Genomic DNA, 19,859 nt, shown 5'->3' on the forward strand with positions numbered 1-19,859 from the left:
GCAAGGGAAGGGGATGGTGAAATGGTAAAGAATGATGAAGAAAAGGGCAGAAAGACAATCAATACTCAGCCCCAAGGATGCGGTACAAGTGACAGGACGATCTGGGGGGAGGGGTGGGTGCAATGAACCGGAGTTAGTGACAGGTGGGCCTGAGACCCTCAGAGCGCTGGCGGGAAACAAGAGTCTATTTTCAGGCATGAGTGCACTTGGGACCAGAAACAGAGGGTTGGAAAAAAGACAGTCTTGGACCATCAGGAACCTATGGATTTATAAGCTGCTTGATGACCTGGATCGTAATCTTTTTTAACTGTAACTGTAAAGTGCTTTCAAGTGTCCTCTGCAGGCAGGGGGTATTCATTTAAATGCGTTTTGATCACATGATGTAGGACTGAGAGACCGCCTCCCTCAGTCAGCAGCTGGGAACACTTTTCAAGACCTTTGAAATGCACACCAAAGACATGATAGAAGCAAATCCAGGGGAGAAACTGTTACATAAAATGTGCATGCACTGGAAATCTCAAAATGATCCAAGCCCCACATGGCAGCTCCATTACCGCAAGTTGTGTTCATTGCTGTCACATTTGAACAACAGAAAGAAATGTGGAGCCACTGTCTGTCAGACTGTGCTTTCTATAAGGGAAGCTTTCTGCCTCATGAAGGAGCAGTGGCAGATGAGGGTTTTGAGCTTGCTTTAGTTAGGAGATTAAGGTTCAGAGGAAAGCCTTCCTGGACATCTGATTTGTAAACCAATGAGACTGGAGATGCTGGCGAGTTTCGCCTCCCCACTGCTCTCTCCCTCGTCCCTATTCACCCCTCCAAGCCCTGAAGGGCCTCCTGGAAACCCCATATTTGAAACCACTAAAATGATGTCAAAAGCTGAACATGTTAATCTTGGGTCATACTACCTAAAATGGGCTTCAATTTCCTTACCTGGGAAAATGAGGTCAGCACTGTCTACTCTGGAAGATTATTGTGAATATTAATGAAGACACATGTTTAAAGTGCCCAGCACAGTGCTAAACAAACAGTAACCCTCATTACATGTGCGCTCCCAGTTCATATAGATAATTGCCATTGTTCTCCTGGCGAAGCTGGAGGCTCAGGATCATGATTTCTGAGGCCAAGTCAGGGACAAGGCCTGAAATGAAATGACACCAGTGTTCTGACTATGTTTGGAAACCACGTGGGAAGCCAAGGACCAAGTGCCAGGATGAACCTGGACCTTTCCCACCTGCTGCAAATGAGGAGCTACTAACACAGTCAACTCACTGAGTGCCCTGGGCTGCCTCTACAGAGAGATTGTCCAATTTGCTCTGCAGAAGAGCTATCCACATGGATTAAGGATAGAATATTAAGTCATTTTCCTAGCAAGCAGTTATGATAAGCCCAGAGGATGTCCCAAATCATACTAGGTGTTTGCTGGGTGTGGTGCAGGCTTATAGAGAAACCTCTTGGGAGTACGCACCATCAAAACAATCTATTTAAAGGGGATTTAAGTAAACCCAGGAGGCTAAGGCATCATGAGGCCCTCACTTCCGCAAATCCACACACAACCTGATAGTGACTTGAAAATATCCTTCTAGAAAATGGCAGCTAATTGTTCTCTTCCTGACCGGCTGCTGATCTCAAGTCTTGTCCTCCCTTTTTCCATGCCACACACCACATTCAGAACAGAGCATTTTAGGTTGTTGCTGCATAATGTTGAGATTATTAATCTTGACCAAATCAAGAGCAAAGTGCAGGAAGTTTAGACCAATTTGTTCTGCGCATGTCCCGGGGAGTTATGTTAAGGAAGAGGCAAATAGTTGTGTGGTCCACTCGTGAATGAGTCCATCATTCTAAGGAGAATGAAGAATGAAAAAGAAAGGAAATAACAACGTAGGGAAAGCTTTGCTTAAGAAACTTCTACTAGTTAAACTTTCATCCATCGTAGAACCATCTCTCCTCTTCTATGGCCCTGCCTCTGCAGAATCAGCCTAAAGCCCAAAGTTGTAGGTGTCCCTCAAAGAATGATATGTAAGTAAAGAGGGTCATTTTTACTTATGAAAAAAATTTTTCATACATTTTTAAGGTAACAGGAGGGGACGCAGTAAGAGTTGCCTCACAAATTAATGTAAATATTCGTCTCTTCTGTTACGATTCTAATTAACTGAGATTACCTTTACAAACCATGGCCAACAGCTCCCCCTGGGACTCTTTCCTTCCCTGGTACCTGTCCTCACACAGTCCACAACATGGGGGGGCCAGGGGGAAGGGGGAGGACTTGAGCGCAAACAGCCTTGATCTTGGCAACATTCAACCTCACTGAGTCTTGGCTTCCTCATCTGCAAAGTGAGCAAACTAGTGGAGAAGGTTTCCAAAATACCTTCTAGCTCTAAAATTCTGCCTCAAATGTAAGGTTTTAAATATGGATAAAATAAAAATCTAAAGCAATTAGCTGGACTGGAATTCTTAATACTAAAGAGTTTGAAGGGCCAATCTGGTATTTGTTGAATGACTGTCTTAGGACCCAGGAAGACGTACACAGCAAACCAAAACAACTAGGTGACGTGAAGTCTTGTACTGTTCTGTAGGCTGGTCCCAAATAAATGACATGGGAGAAGCAAGTAATCTATAAACTAGGTGCATTTGTTTGTCAAATATAGCCAACTGATGGCCCCCAGATTTGGATAAATTCATTTCTCCAGTGTTGCCTTACTGTGTTCTGTTCAGCTTTACTGGTACATAGACATAGACTACGCCTGGCTGGGCTGAAGGAAATACTGGTAAAACAGAAACATTGGGGCTTCCCTGGTGGCGCAGTGGTTGAGAGTCCGCCTGCCAATGCAGGGGATGTGGGTTCGTGCCCCGGTTTGGGAGGATCCCACATGCCGCGGAGCGGCTGGGCCCGTGAGCCATGGCCGCTGAGCCTGCGCGTCCGGAGCCTGTGCTCCGCGGCGGGAGAGGCCACAACAGTGAGAGGCCCGCATACCGCAAAAAAAAAAAAAAAAAAAAAAAAACAGAAACATTGGTCTTGCCTGGTGGCACAGTGGTTGAGAGTCCGCCTGCCGATGCAGGGTTCGTGCCCCGGTCCGGGAAGATCCCACATGCCGCGGAGCGGCTGGGCCCGTGAGCCATGGCCGCTGAGCCTGCGCGTCCGGAGCCTGTGCTCTGCAACGGGAGAGGCCGCAACAGTGAGAGGCCCGCGTATCGCAAAAAAAACCAGAAACACTTTTTTAAACAGGAAACTCACCTGATTATCACACATTTCCTATTACTCTTCAGAGGGGTTGACTCGGTGCATTCAGTCTGCTTTCCCAGGTAAATCTATTTCTCCACTGCAGAAAGAGGGCAGAGGAGGCGCTGACTCTTCCCTCCTGGCCTTTGCTTTCAGGACTGCAGGCCTGGCTGTCAAGTTGCTGACAGCTGTTATTTATTAAACCAGGCCCTGGACATGAAACACCTGGGTTGTCAGGGTAAATCTGAGTCATTTTCTAAACAGTGACAAGGACCCCTTCGCATGGCCAGCTTTAGAACTGTGAGGCAGGGAAACCCGTTCGCATTAGCCAGGCCTGGCTGTCCATATGGACCCTCAAGTTGCAGAGAAATACAACTTTACGTAAAAACGTAGCAGGTCTACTTTGCTGGGAGACCCCAAAGTATGTTTTCAAGGACCTGCTCTCGCCCTCCCTCCGCCTGGGCTGGTCTAGCCAGCCCCCTCGCTCTCATTTTCCACCACGAGGGGGCGCTAGATCGGGACAGTGAACACAAGGGTCCGTGGAATTCTCGCCCCACAAGCTGCACCCCACACACCTGCAGGGCTTCTGTGGTCAGTAAACTTGGCAAAGCGGCTGACGCCAGCCTTCACTCGGAGATGTGCAATAGATATTCGCTTATTAGTGACTCTAAGAGGTTTAAAAGTAAAAAGAGAAGGGGGTGCAGCTGGAGGGAGAGAGAGTCCAGGGGAAAGAGAGAGAAACCGGTTATGTTTATTTCATGCAGCATTTAAAAAAAAACTTATTTAGCCACCAAACCTATTTTTAACATGAAACTTACTAAATCCTGCTCAGTTGGAGTTCTGCAAATGTTCCCGCTTGGGAAATACTATACCAGACGATCACGGAAGCAATCCTAATTCTGAAACTTCTAAGATCTATTTACATATTTTCTAAAGCACAAGTCTGATCACAGCCCTCCCCTGCCCCCAAATCCTCCATGGCTCCCACCTGCCTGTAAGGTCCAAATTCCTTAGCACGACATTCAAGACCCACCGGAGCTTGGCCTGAACGTACCTCTCCAGTCTCAATTCCCTTCCTCCGTGTGCACGAGTCTCTGCTCTCCTCCATGCTGGGCTTCCCCTGCCCCCTCCTCACAGGGCAGTTGCTTTCCCACCTCTGTGCCTCTGTTCATGCTGGGTCCAGTCGGAGGGCCTTTCCTAGTCGTTGCACATCAAATGCAACCCACTTTAGACAAACAGTTCAACAGTCCCCTCCCAGATAGCTCTTCTCTAACACACCCTCATAGTGAGAGCCCTTCCACTAGACAAGATACTGGGCTTCTTGTGTAGAAACATCTGTGTATATGTCTTATTGTCCCCTAGGGTTCTTGAAAGAGTGGCTTCATACCCGACTGCCTGTCCTCTAGTTCCTAACACACAATAGGTGCTTCTTGAAATAATCTGAAGGGTAAATGGCTGATATGATTCAACAGGAAACCTTCCGGGCGGAAGAGAACAGTGGTCTGGGGACCAGAGGCCTGTTCTGGTTCTGCCATCAGCACGTGGGGACGTGGGCCTTTTGCTTCTCCACCCGAGAGCTCGGTAGGCTCAGCTCTAGAAAGACAGGGAAGGGGCTGGCAGGGGCCACAGGCCTTCCAGAGCTAAATTGTCTGAGATTCTGCTGATTTATACTCCAGCTTACAAAGAACTTGAGGCAATCTTACAGAAATAAGAATAGAGTGAAAGAGAACAATTGATGACAAAAGAAGAACAGAGACCTGAGGTCTATTTGAATTTTCCAAAGGAAAGAACCTCTCGCATGAGGGCCTTAGGGATCACAAGAGACTGAGAAAAAGAGGTTTTTTTAAATCAAGAAATCATCCTGAGTTCTCAAAACTGTCCATAAAAATGACTATTTTATTACTTCTAAGGTATCTCTCATCTTAAATATATGAGATCACCAATTCATCTCTGCAGAAAATGCTTGCCTTTAAAAAAACCTAATGGGGCTTCCCTGGTGGCGCAGTGATTGAGAGTCCGCCTGCCGATGCAGGGGACACGGGTTCATGCCCCGGTCCAGGAAGATCCCACATGCTTGCGTACCACAAAAAAAAAATAAAATAAAAAAATAAAAAAACCTAATGAACAAAAAAATTTTTTTTGAAGTATATTTGATTTACCATGTTTTCAGGTGTACAGCAAAGTGATTCAGTTATATATATATATTTTTTTCAGATTCTTTTCCATTACAGGTTATTACAAGATACTGAATATAGTTCCCTGTGCTATATAGTAGGACCTTGTTGTTTATCTGTTTTATATATAGTAGTGTGTATCTATTAATCCCAGTTCATCCCTACCCACTCCTTCCCCTTTGGTAACCATAGTTTATTTTCTATGGCTGTGAGTCTATTTCTGTTTTGTAAATAAATTCATTTGTATCATTTTTTTAGATTCCACATATAAGTGATATCATATGATATTTCTCTGTCTCACTTATTTCACTTAGTATGATAATCTCTAAGTCCATCCCTGTTGCTGCAAATGGAATTATTTCATTCTTTTGACGGCTGAGTAATATTCCATTGTATATATGTACCACATCTTCTTTATCCATTCATCTGTCAATGGACATTTAGGTTGCTTCCATGTCTTGGCTATTGTAAATAGTGCTGCTATGAACATAGGGGTGCATGTATCTTTTTTTTTTTTTGGCGGTACGCGGGCATCTCACCGCTGTGGCCTCTCCCGTTGCGGAGCACAGGCTCCGGATGCGCAGGCTCAGCGGCCATGGCTCACGGGCCCAGCCGCTCCGCGGCATCTGGGATCTTCCTGGACAGGGGCACGAACCCGTGTCCGCTGCACCGGCAAGCGGACTCTCAACCACTGCGCCACCAGGGAAGCCCTCAATTATCTTTTTGCATTAGAGTTTTCGTCTTTTCCAGATGTATGCCCAGAAAAAAAATTTAATTCTCTAATACAGTGGTTATCAAAATGTGCTCCCCAGGTCAGATACATCAACATCATCTGCGTTAGAGAATTTTTTTAATGTTCCCTTTGTTAGTGCCTTAGAAATACAAATTCTCTGTCCTCAAACTTCCTGCATCAGAAACTGTTGGGGGGGGGGGGCAGGAGTCTGTTTTATCAAGGCCTCTAGATGATTCCGATGCACACGAATTTGTGCATAATTATGTTTGGAGCTAAATATGTTATCACGTGTGTCTATAAACTCATTTATCAAAGATACAGAAATGTGTGGCTCCCTTTTCTCTCCACTCTTTTCTCACTCTTGTACAACTCACTCCAAAGTGGGGTGATGGGGCTTCCCTGGGGGCGCAGTGGTTGAGAGTCCGCCTGCCGATGCAGGGCACATGGGTTCGTGCCCCGGTCCGGGAAGATCCCACATGCCGCGGAGCGGCTGGGCCCGTGAGCCATGGCCGCTGAGCCTGCGCGTCCGGAGCCTGTTGCTCCGCAACGGGAGAGGCCACAACAGTGAGAGGCCCGCGTACCGCAAAAACAAAAGCAAAGTGGGGTGATGGCAAATCTATGTGGTCCCTCATCTCTGACTTCTGTAGGATCCACTGCTCAGGCGTCCCTGCACCAATAAAATCTGCCCTGTTTTTTACAGCTGATCAAGCAGACCCCTGCAAATTCCTGGCCTGTGGCGAATTTGCCCAGTGTGTGAGGAATGAGTGGACCGAGGAAGCCGAGTGTCGCTGCCGAGCGGGGTACCCTGGGCCCTGTGCCTCCGGAGAAGACTGTGACGACACCCCAGGGAAGGGAGCGCCGTGCAGGTGGGTCTAGCACCGCGACACTCAGACCCAAGAATTAGTCACTCAGGCTTCTGAGACACCCATCATTAGCATGAATTCATGCAATCCCGTAAACCCATGGTTCTCAAACTTCAGTGAACACCGGAATCTCTCAGAGAACCTGTGAAAGCACACATGGCTGGGCCATGCGAGGCTGTTTGTGATTCGGTAGGTCTGTGCAGGGCCCAGGTACGGCTGCTGCTGGTCCCAGGACCACACTTTGAGAACCATTGGCCCTAAGCCTTTCTGCAGGATTTCATTAAAGCCAGTAAGGGAAGAAAAAAGAGGCTGCATCAGCTTTAAGACAGAACACCACGTGGCCTACTACCTTAATCCGTGTCTATGTGTCTAATATTTGAGTTTTTCCCTGGTTGCAAACACATTAGCTGTCATCATAAGAAAGCTGAAAAACATAGAAAGTGATGAGAAGGAAGACGAAAAGCCTGTATAATTCATCATGTTAACTGATGTACTTCTTTACGTAGAATTTTCCAAAGCAAAATGGAATTAGACTGGCTTCTTTTAGAGTCAGCTCTTTTTACTTAGAACGTTGTCCCATGTCATTAAATATTTTCTGTAGCATCATTTTTTTTAAAATTTATTTTTGGCTGTGTTGGGTCTTCGTTGCTGTGCACGGGCTTTCTCTAGTTAACGGCGAGCGGGGGCTACTCTTTGTTGCAGTGCGTGGGCTTCTCATCCTGATGGCTTCTCTTGTTGCAGAGCACAGGCTCTAGGCACACAGGTTTCAGTAGTTGTGGCACACAGGCTCAGTAGTTGTGGCTCATGGGCTTAGTTGCTCCTCGGCATGTGGGATCTTCCCAGACCAGGGCTCGAACCCGTGTCCCCTGCATTGGCAGGCGGATTCTCAACCACTGCGCCAGCAGGGAAGTCCCTATAGCATCATTTTTAATGTTTACATGGTAAGCCATTCTCTAGATATGTTATACGTTGAATCAGTCCTTCATTTCTGAAGCTCTTTAGAAGGAGGAAAAGGAAGTAAGATATAATTGGCCTTCTATTCACAAACTAGACTTTAGGGCGTAGGTTGCCTTATGAACAAACAGGGAACCCAGTGGGTCCTAATTCTTCTCCAAGTCCTGTGTCACCCAGTGAAGCTCTGCCTGGGGGGCCTCTGTCCTCAGAAGTCTCCCGAGCCTGTCCCGAGCTTCCCCAGTCCCGAGCTTCCAATCACACACTCTTGAACATTTCCTCCGCAAGGATCACCTTGAAGCATGTCTTTATTAGATCATCCTGTTTTTGTCACTGTCCTCTTATTCATTCTCGTGGCCGCTGTCCCTAATTTCCCACCAGGGGCACTTGTGGCCAGCTGCTTCCACAATCGACAAGAAACAAGAGAGACTGAGCCCTTTTCTTGATGAAACATACCCTGTTCCTTTAAAGTATTAACATTTTAAAGACCATTATCCAATAAGAGTTAAGAAGCAATATTCTGGAGTCAGACAAATTGTGATTAAAATGTTGGCTTAGCAATTTACTAATCAGGTGACTTTCAACAAATTTCCTAACTTCTCTAAACCTCCATTTTTTTCATTGGATAGTGAGACCAATAAAAAACCCCTGTTGGGTTGCTGCAGCAGGTATATGAAATTACATTTATAAAGCTTCTTAACAAATAACATAAAACACAGAGTATCCGTTCAGGTAAGGGAAGATTATGATGATGCTGTCAGTTTTCTCTGAGTTAATCTCAATCCTGACAGAATTCTTTATGGAATTTGACATTCTGGTTCTAAAGTTCCTCTGGAAATAAAAATGCACAAGAGAAAATCTTAAAGTACGATGGTGGGGAGGCTGCTCTATAAGATAGAAATACATAAAATAATAATATTTAAAGCACTAAGATAGACACAGACCTAGACAATAGATCAACAGAACATATAGAAGCCCCAAACAAAGCCCTATATATCAAAGAATTTATTTTAACAAGCATTTCACATCAGTAGGGAAAGTATAGACTTGTCAATAATGATTAGAGTACACCTGGCCTTCCATTTAGAAAAATAAAATATTAGTTTCTTACCACACACAAATCAATTCAAATCAAAGATTGAAACTATGAAAATATGAAGAATTTCTTTTATATTTCTATAAATTAGGCTAAAAAAAGGCTTCCCTAATAAGACCTCAATCCAAGAAGACATTTTCCCCATAGGGGAAAACACACCATAAATAAAATTAACAGATAAACAACAAGGTGAGAGAAAAATATTTACAACTTATAGACAAAGGATGAACTGCATACTAACAAGCGCTCCTACACATCAATAAAAGGCGAACATACTAATATTAAAATGAGTAAAGAATATAGAGGCAAGTTCGTAGAAGAAATCCAAATGACCTGTGAAACATAGGAAAAGGTATTCAATCTCACAGTAATTAGGGAAATCTAAAAACAATGAGGATATATCATTAGCTACTCATGAGTTTGACAAGAGGTCAAAAATATCCAGTGTGGGTAACATCAGGGAAAACTAGTTCTATCAGGCATTGCTGTTGGGTGTATTAATTGGAAAAACATGTTTTCAAGAGAAATTTGTCAATATCTATAAAATTTTAAATTTGACTCAGATACTCTACTGTGTAAATAATTGTTTAGACAATTATTCCTACAAAAATCATTGCACTTCGCAATGTTCACAGTGTCATTGCTTTGAATTATGAAATAATTGCACAGCCCATCAATAGGGGAACAGTTAAGTCCATAGTGTGGTGTATTATTCACTGTGGAACATGGCAGTTAAAAGCGGTAATATAGTCTACTGGAACTGCCATAGGAAAAGACCAGGACATTTCATTAAATGAGAAAAGTAAATTTCAGGATAATAGATCCTGGTTACATAATATATCAATAACAAAAATATGTGCTTATAAGTATATTAGTTTCAACCGTATGGCATTGCCATGTTGCCAGTTAGAAATCATCAAATATTGACAATGTTGTATGATTCAATCTAATGTGTAAGTAAAAGCATAGCAAATATATGGAATAGTAAGTATCATTAGCTATCATTCCAGTTAACAATGGAAAGGAGCAGATTTGGGGTCCAAAATTTTAATAGGGCTAATGTGTTCTCTGTGACACTATTTATAATAATGAAAATCATTTCAAACATAGGGGCCAGATTAAGTAAATGATGATAAAAAGTGACATGTATAAGGAGGTTTTAATAATATGGAAGTACTTGTTTTAACTACAGCAAGATCACAAGTTTGCTCTCATTGTACACCTCAGATGGGGCAGGGTAGCGGGAGGTCCATTTTTTTTGCCTCTAGAATCTATTCCTATTTCCCTTTTTGAGCCCTTTCTCCACTGGATAGTAGGGGAGGGGGAGATAAGACAGGGAGAGCTTGGAATTTAATATAATCCAGTCCAGTTTTAAGAATTCCATGTGATTAATAGTGCAAGCAATCACTTTAGGCAACTCAATTTCCTTGGTATATTTAGGCTCAAAGGTCCTCTCCCATTCCCCTCTCTTCTCCTAGGTGGTATCTGGATGTATGGCAGAGCGGGGTTGGCCCTCTTTGTCTTACAAGATCCTTTGAAAAGTTTCCATTTCCATTGTCCCCTCACCCGTGATCTCTTAGTCCTGATTCCAGGTTTTTTGTTTTTTGTTTTTTTGGCTGCATTGGGTCTTCCTTCGTTGCTGCGCGGGCTTTCTCTAGTTGTGGCAAGCGGGGGCTACTCTCCGTTGCGGTGCGCGGGTTTCTCATTGCGGTGGCTTCTCTTGTTGCGGAGCACGGGCTCTAGGCACGTGGGCTCAGTAGTTGTGGCTCAGCGGCTTAGTTGCTCTGTGGCATGTGGTATCTTCCCGGACCAGGAATTGAACCGTGTCCCCTGCATTGGCAGGTGGATTTTTAACCACTGCGCCACCAGGGAAGTCCCGGCCCCTGGTATTCTTGGAGCCTCCAATTTGCCCAACCAGGGCAAGTAGGAACCCAAAATGCTACCTTAGCTGGTGGTAGGAGGAACAAGGAACTTGTTACTCAACCTCTTCAAACCACGCGTCTCTCCTCACTCTTCTGCCTTCTTCCTATCAAGCACTAGGGCCGGACAGGGTTTCCCTCCTTCCTACAATAATACGCTCCTTCCCCCTTTCCTTGATATTATAATGGACAGAATGTTGAGAGAAAGAAAGAGGTTACTGAGTTTACTGATAAGGGAACATATATCATAAAATATCTCACAAATATTACACCCATTTTATAATGTAAAGTGTGAAAAAGCAAGGTGCAAAATGTTTATACAGTATTGTCAGAAATTATATGTACATAGAAAAGTCTGGGATTGTATACATCAAATTTTAAAATAAACTTTTTAAAAAGTTTTTTTTAAACTGTATGAACAAAATATTATTGCAGAGTTGTTTTCCAGTAACCATAACTCAGAATTTGACTTTAAAAATAACTCCACTTCTTGCAAGATAAAGTTATCACTCATCTTTCCCGTGAGCTTTGTCCATTCCTTCTGAGACCACTGCCTATGAAACAGTAAAGCCAACTGGAAGGCAAAACTCGGGGCAGAGGTGGGCTGGTGCACAAAGCATATGTCCTCCAACTCTAATGGAAGGCACCTGCAAAAATATGCTATTTTCATTTGTCCTAATAATTTTAGAACTAAAATAGTAGAAAGCCATAGTGCGCTTAATGTTGATAAGCCCAGGAAACAGGATATCTTGTGTTTGCTTTCTTTTGCAGGTCACCAGATCAATCTAGAAACCAAGTGTATGAAACTAGTGTTAAAAAGTTCCAAAATCAGCAAAATAACAAGGTAAAATCCCATTTTTATATGTTGGTTTTAATTACTGAATATAAATTTTGAAGGAAATTAAAAACATTTCTGGGCCTGACTCTTAAATAGAGATAAGAAAAAGCAGTTTTCCTTTATTTGCCAAGCTTTTTTATTTAGTATTTTCAGAGGGAAAAAGGCATTTCCTGGTACAAAAAGTATAGAGACAGGGGCTGGCATTAACTGAAATGTGTAGACAAAACAATAAAATAACAGAAAAAATCCAAGTATTTTATAATATTCCTAACCTCTTCTTTAAAAATATACATGCAATTTATCAAATGCATTTCAACAACACTGAATTTCTCATAATGATTTATATTCCTGGAACTGAGTAATTATATATATAGACATATATATGTATATATAATATATGTATATGTAATTATCTATATACAGGTATATATATTATATATATGTATATTATGTATGTATATATTCTTATATTTTTATTTCAAATAATCAGCTAAAGGAAAAATATGAAGAAACATGATTTGTGAACAATGAGTAACCTCAAAGATTCCTAAAAGTTCATCCTCAGATAAGTGTTCCTTCCAGTGTCCTAGATGTCTCTTTCAAAATATTCGTCCATTCAATCAACTTTTTTGACTAAATTTTATTTTACAAAGGGAAATAACTTATCCAATAAGCAGGTTAAATATAGCCTTCATAGAGCTTTTTAAATAACTTTTGGAAAAATACCTTCGATAACTTTTAGCCTAAAATTACCTAGTTTCAAAAATTATAACTAGTCTTGGATGGTAAAATTGGGTGGTAATCAGCCAGTGTCCACTCTACCTGAGGTCTCTCTCTCTATATATAGTGCTAGATGGAAACAATCATAGCAAAGTTTGCAGTTGAAACTAGTCATTACGGTCAACATACACTCCAGAAGGATACTGAGGCCATTACACCAAACGCTAATCATAAGTTCATGTGTCCAAGTGCACACAAGGAATAATGTGTGCCATTTTGACTTCCTGAAACAAAGAAAATTGAGAAGACAGAAAAGGTTCAGACTTGGGCCATAAAACGACAATAGGACACAGGATCTGATATTAATAAAATGCCCAGGATGAAGTATACACCAACTGAATCTGGAAGTACCAGGTAGAATTAGGAACCACATTTCAAATGAGGAAGCAGCTTAGAGTAATGACGTCTGCTATGGTTGGAAGGGAACATGTTGACTTTGATTCACAAATGATTTGCCATCCCTGCTTCCAGAGATTGATTCAGTCTGAGAAGATTTAAGAAGAATAGTAGGTTTAAGAATTCTTAGTAGGTGGTAAAGTTAGGAATCTTTCCCACCTTTCAAAGAATATATCCTAAATGGCAAGCATATTATCTCATCTACCAGCAGAGGTAATATTGGAATGAACCATTGGTTTGACCTTGGGTGACATTCTTTAATCTCTTAAAACTATTTCTCTTCCAGGTAACCAGGAAAAGAAATTCTGAATTACTGACCGTAGGATATGAAGAATTTAACCATCAAGATTGGGAAGGAAATTAAAAACTGAAAATGTACAAATTATCATTTAATCTATCGCAAGAGAGATGGCTTGTTTCTCAAGGAAAATTATATCCACTCTGTCAAAATTCTGAAAACATAGGCAGGCATATCCACTGGTCATCGATATCCAGGCATGTAGTCAACACTGAGACCCAGGACACATCACATTTCAAGTACAGAAGAGTCATGTACTTGAAGACCAATAAATTCTGGAAAAAAAGCAGCTTATTATCAAAATCAAAACCACCACCAGTAAAATGTAGTTTGGTTATTCCTCAGTGATAATCAAGGTGATAGCAAACGAGCTTTGTGTCCAGCTGCCCTTAAAATATTGTTCACAGGTCATTTACAACAAGTGCAAATTATTATTTGGGGGCAGGGGGGTGGGATATACTGGGAAATAAAGCTATTCATATGTTAGAATGTACATAAAAGATGATTACGTATGCAGGGAGGTGCAGGATGAATGCATATAGTATGTAAATTGTGGTGAGTTTATAGACGCTCCACACTTCAGTGTCTGTAACTCACATGCCCCTTCAGTTCTTAGGCCCACTAGTTTTATACAAAATTCCTGCTTACATGGTGGATAATTTTGTTGCCAATAATTTCTAAGTTGCTCCTTTAAAGAAAAGAACTGGGATATACATACCATAGAAAATCTTACTTTTCTTGTTACTGCATAAAGCTATTTTAAAGAAAGATACTATATTGGGGGGAAAAAAGTGAGGTTGTACTTTGTGACATAACCAATTCCTGTTTCCCACCACGGATGAACTATGTCTTCTTCCAATGTGATAGCTTCATTGAATACTCCTTGACACTCACTGTGGTGTGTACATAGGCAGACTGGCGTCAAGGTATTCCAGTTCATCCAGTTTTTAATGTGCTATTTAATGAAAAACAAATTCCTCCATATCTCTTTCAAATGCTCGACTATCAAATATACCTTAATTTCAATATGATAAGCACTGTATCTATAGATTTGTAATGTGTTTACTAGAATTATGATGATTTTAAATGAAAAAAATCACTTATGTTGGCCTCCCAAATGCATAACTTTCATCCCTATTCCCAGCCCAACTGTCCCCAGAGTGAAGAGCTATGATATAAGGACTTTGTGTATGGTGATAAAGTGCCACAAAGCAAAGAATGGTGGCAAGAGGTGTACCTGCTCACTTCCGTATCCTTGGGACTCCCCAGAGGAAAACACTCTTGTTAGAGGCATGACAGGCCAGCCAGTAGCATATGAGAAAAATTCCATGGAGAGAAAATGAAAATCTAATGCTATCACCTCCCCAGAATGTGCCCTCTGTCACCTACATTTCAGTTGTGCTCTAACTGCTGCAGAGAATGTAGCTTTTGATGAGGAAAGAGGAGGCAAACACTTCATCTTCTGTGGGGAAGGTCCCCTTTGGAAGCAAGTGTCTCTCACTCTTCGGATCACCCACTCTTTGGATTGGTCTTTTCCAACCAACCAGAGAAGAGCTGTTGAGGTTAAGATGGCCCGCCATCTGCCCGCACCCAGAAGACCCATCTGGATCAGGGTAGGTTCCACACGAAGTAGCCTATATACACCAGCGGTGTTTGAAGTCCTAGGTACAAGGACTCTTCTTTGGGTCCCCAGTTCTTACTGTCACCTCACAAACAAACTGGTAAGGGCCTGAGGAAAGGCAGCCACGGATTGGATTTTCTCTCATTTAGGCAAAGCGGCTCCTGCTTTCTCCCTGGATGGAAAACCTGTAGGAATTTGGGGTCAAAGCTCAAGGATGCTTCAATCACCCAGGTTCCTTGCCTGTTCCTCCGCCACCAGGCACAGGGTTTCCAGGTCTGGTGACTGGACGAACTTCAGGATTCCAGCGTCTCCCATTTATTCCATTGGAAACAGGAGACAACAAGTGTAACATTTGCAACTTTTTTGTTTATAACACCCTGTAACTGTATTAAAAGCACAGGAAGCAAGTTCTACATAGAAGCATTTATTATTTGTATTTCCAGTACATCAGTATTTTAGGAAAGTATCAGATACACATTTTTAGGGAATGAGGAAAAATTCAGTAACAGATGCAATTCGATGAATTTTCGAAAGTGAAAAGAAAATGGCCAACTCATAAACCTATTTGGGGTTTGAAGGTAAGAGTCTGCACAGGTACAAATTAGGATTAAAGATTTTCTTTTCGGTGTGCATTTTTCCCTGATTATCTCTTGAAAAACTTTTTGAAAAGTATATGACAACCAAACTTACTTCACATATTAGGTTAGTCGTGGGGAAGGAAGAATACATTGATTTGACCTGAACTTCACTGTACTCAAAGATCTGGTCCCGGCACGGGTAGGCTCGACCTCATCAAGTATCACCACTTCATCGCTCCACAGGGCCTACGCACAGAATGTCTACTGGCCTTCTCCAGCGTGGCAGTGTCATTTCTGTATGCTAAGAATCGATACACCGGGCATATCTTGGTCCAAGTTTAGTAGGTCCATGGGTTTTGCTCTTACGTTACATACAATTCATTCTACAACTTAGCAAAGATCTAGGAGCGCTTGGTCACCTAAAACGCCGCACTGTTTTCAGCCTGGGGTGTAGCGTCTTCAGGGGTGCACCCCTTTTCTTTCTCTTCCATTCACTCTTCTCTTTCCTTATTGTTACAACCTTCCCCCTTACCTGTCCTTATTCTAATTTTTAGATATTCTCTGTCCTCCCCTCCCTTATTAGTTTATATTCTGGAAGAAATAAAAATGCTCAGTAATTGTTACTGCTGGCAATGCTAAACAGACAAAGGCCATGACATCTGAAGGTGGAGAGTGACAGGAGAGCAACCCTTCATAAACCCCCAGGGGCTACTCAAAGAAGTCTGCTTGTTTTGATTCTTTGTGCTGCACATGAGTGGAGCAAAGGCATTTCTATCTCTTTCATGGCCTAGAATTACATTACCTGAGCTCTCTGGATCTCTGTTTACCTCTTCTGTAAAAGGAGTTAGGTCTACCACTAACACTGTAGTTAATTCACTGATTCATTCAACAATATTTATTCTACTGATTCAGGTACTCTTAAGGTAGTTTAGGTGAAGAAACCAAAGATCTACCTGTTTGGATCCCCTGAGAACCACTGTAATAACCTGTGAGTGAAAATAATCTTTTTAAAAATCCAATTAATAAAACTACAAAATCCTCATTATTCCTTGTGCCTGTGAGTTTCTACTCTCTAAGTTTCCACAAATACCACCTGTGTTCCACTTAAGATGATCTTTTCTTTTGTGATCTGATATGATCTTTTGTTTTGTTGTTTGCAAAACAAAAGGGTTCACCATGTTACTGGAAAGAATGACCTACAGAAAGTCACTATAGGAAGCAGAATGTGAGTTACAGTAGAACGTCTTTTGTGTGGGCTTGTGCTCCTAAGTGTACTATTTACTTCCTCCTCACATAATCCTTTAAGAAGGTGCCGTCTACTCAACCTTACAAATAAGAAAACCCACTGTTCTCTTAACATACGTATGTGTTAGAGAAATTTTCTCTCAGTGCCTACCCGTAGCTCACAATACGTACCTCAAGCGTGTTAATGAGATCAGGAATTACACCATCATTGAATGTGAACACGTTTTGTTTTCTCAGTATTAATATTTTATGTACATCTACCTTTGTAAAGCATATACACTAAGGGAGGAACTGGTATTGAGTGACACAAGCATTGAGAAGAATTAGTTCTTAATGTACAGTGTGCTCGTTTTAACTTCTAATTTTACATCTCAGTTAAAATATAAATGGACGTTTGATTCATACCGTTTTCAACCTAGTGTTTCTGGGTTTGATTGTGAACACTGTAAAGAAGGGGCATTTACATGTTTCGCAACACTCTCTCCGCTATTTCCCTTAAAGGATGATGGAGGTCCTAAGCTTCTCCAGCAAAGGGGCTTCTGTGTGTGCAGAGCTGTGGTATGTAGGTGACTGTAAGTCTAACTGAATTAGGGCAAGTCTCCTGGAGCCACAATTAACTCAGGAGACTACTTAAAACAGATATGCTCTAGGACATGTTCTAGGACAGCTGTGTGACATAATTAGCAACCAAATGGCTTAAGAATGACTATAATTTTATCAGCTATTAAAGTAAAAAATTAAAGACCTGTAACAATGCCTTGCAGTGATATATTTCTGACAAATTCTTCAAAACTTTAAGTTCTCTCATTATGATAATTTAACCTGTGTGATTAGTTTTCCATCAAGTACCTGCATGTATCTAGGACACACGTAAAACTGTTTCTGGAAACAGCGCTAAGGGCACAAGTCGTTAAAAATCTATTTGGTTACTAAATTTTCTTCCAGGACTCTACTTGTTACCAGTTAAGAAAAAAGCTTATCATTCACTATCCTGTACAAATAAAAACACCAGTTAAAGGCGAGTGATAAGAAGAGGGAGAACAGGACATTTATTTTCAGTAACCAGACCTTCTGTCACCAAATCACAGGGACCAAATGACCCAAGGGTGGGTGAGTCTATGCAGTAATACAGCCTTAAAAAGATAATCACATTCACATTCTCAACAGTAAAGACAGGACCATTTACTTTCCTTAACAGAAGACGATCGTTTGCACAGTATCATAATAAATAAATATCTCTATACTAAAACATATAATGAGAGAAGCAATTCTGAAAACAGTGTCCAGCTCACAAGCACTAATCCAATCAGCTGGGAAATACTTTCCTAACTGAGGTACTCTTTCTAGGGAAAAAAAAAAAAATCACTGGAAATTCATTTCAAAGGTTAGGGTCTTTAAACATCAAGGGAAAAAAAGTACAGAGAGTAATTTTATTTTCTAATTTTATTCTAAAATACAAACAAGACTCCTTAGGATTATGTCAACATAACTCCTTGATGTATGTTTGTTTCCAAATTCCTAATATGAAAGTCATAAATATTAGGCTTGAAACTGCTGACATTTGATCAAAACTAAACAGCACACAAAACTTTTTTTTTTAATTATCAGTTACATGAAACAAGCAATTCCTCAGTGCAGGGTTTTTGCATTACAAGGCTTATAAAAGAGCTCTACAATTACCAAAATCTCGAAGGCCAAAAAAGACAATAGGAATTTCTTTAAAAAACAAAGGTGTTTTGAAGCAGAACACTAGTTTAAATCACATGAAACAACTTGGACAAGATTCTGACACAAAATCACAACTGAGATGAAACTGAAAGAATATTTGAATTCAGTCCAGTTAAGCCAAACTGCCACCTGAAACCTACTTCCTTTTCTAAATGAAACAAAGTTATCTCAAAACTTCCAAGCATTTAAACGATCTGAATTTCCTTTATTTGTCCATGGAATGTAAGAACATATTCTTACAGCAACACAATGTGATAGAAAAGCAAAACTGATCTGTGCAGGACACTATGTACCTTCTTTATCACAGATTGCATCAAATACATCAAGGCTCTCTCCAGAATTCTAGAACTTCAGGTAAATTGCTTTACTCAAACTAAGACACTGCAAAAGAGGGGGGAGAAAATAAAAATTTCCACCTTTGACGGAAATTTCCATGAATTTCTGAAAAAGTTAGTATAGAAAGTACACAGCTTTCAGATCAAAATATCAGTGCCTTGATCATTTTAAGTGCCTTGATTTTTGTATGAAAATTGAAGCTAAGTTTTCTTTATTCCAGTTATATGGTACTGTGCCATCCTTAAAAAGCAAGAATTCTGCATTTTTTAAAAACTCTTCCTAAAGAACAATTAAGATGGATTTAAGGTAGTCTGTTGGCAAAGAAGGAGAAATGTCCAGAGTCTGTCCAAGTGTAACAAGTATTACAATAATGAGAGGTCTAACAGTTACAGCTGGATACAGGAAAGTAAATTTTAGGTCCCAAATTCACTACCATAATTAACCTTAAATGAACAAAAAGCCATGATTAATAAAATCTGTTCACTTTGTATAAGTAATTCTAACTTGATCTTGGAATGGTTAAATCTCTGGGACACACTCCCTACCTAGTGCCATGGCAAGGGCTCCCAGCTGCAAGGCTAGTGCAATTTCTACTTTAACAGATTCTGCAGCATGGCCGTGGCATAGGTGGGCCTGGCCTGTCTGCTCTCAATTGCTTTCTGAAGATACTGGATGCCTCCACAGCGTTCCCAAATTTCTTCGAACTGTCTTGGCAAAATCTCAGCACCACGCTTTCGAGTCAGGCCTGTCTCTTCAAGATTCAGCTCACACATCTCCATGTCATCCTTACCTGCACAGATGAGACGTCAGAGAATTACTATACCTCCTTTCAGAACCATTTATTGTAAACTTTATTCCTGAAATGTCTACCAATTCTCATAGATTTGAGGACTTTTAAAACCATTTCCTTCCTCTAAGATTGAAATCTGCTTCATAGATTCACCAGAAACAAATGTGTCCTCCACCAAGTTCCATTTCAAAATGTACTGAGGATGCAGTTGAAAAAACAAGTTACCAGGGTTAATAAAAATGCTACATTTCCTTCAGTAACCATTACAAAGCAAATGATATAATCAGACACCAATG

General features: G+C 41.2%; 2 protein-coding genes across 4 annotated transcripts in view; one reads left to right on the plus strand and one right to left on the minus strand.

Moving 5' to 3' along the window:
• IMPG1 (interphotoreceptor matrix proteoglycan 1) overlaps positions 1-13,331 on the plus strand; it is a 93,797-nt gene extending 80,466 nt beyond the window's left edge. For both annotated transcript variants that reach the window (XM_027080162.1, XM_027080171.1), the window contains 3 exons: positions 6,825-6,990; positions 11,725-11,797; positions 13,254-13,331. In XM_027080162.1, coding sequence (XP_026935963.1) covers positions 6,825-6,990; positions 11,725-11,797; positions 13,254-13,331 — 317 coding nt within the window. The remainder of the gene's footprint in view (positions 1-6,824; positions 6,991-11,724; positions 11,798-13,253) is intronic.
• Positions 13,332-15,297: 1,966 nt separating this feature from the next.
• The window catches only part of MYO6 (myosin VI), a 145,116-nt gene continuing 140,554 nt past the window's right edge, over positions 15,298-19,859 (minus strand). For both annotated transcript variants that reach the window (XM_027092132.1, XM_027092128.1), the window contains one exon: positions 15,298-19,563. In XM_027092132.1, coding sequence (XP_026947933.1) covers positions 19,364-19,563 — 200 coding nt within the window. In that variant the 3' untranslated portion in view covers positions 15,298-19,363. The remainder of the gene's footprint in view (positions 19,564-19,859) is intronic.

Source organism: Aethalodelphis obliquidens, unplaced genomic scaffold (genome assembly GCF_003676395.1).
Source record: "Aethalodelphis obliquidens isolate GAN/ISIS:26980383/991018 unplaced genomic scaffold, ASM367639v1 scaffold3, whole genome shotgun sequence".
Taxonomy (NCBI): domain Eukaryota; kingdom Metazoa; phylum Chordata; class Mammalia; order Artiodactyla; family Delphinidae; genus Aethalodelphis; species Aethalodelphis obliquidens.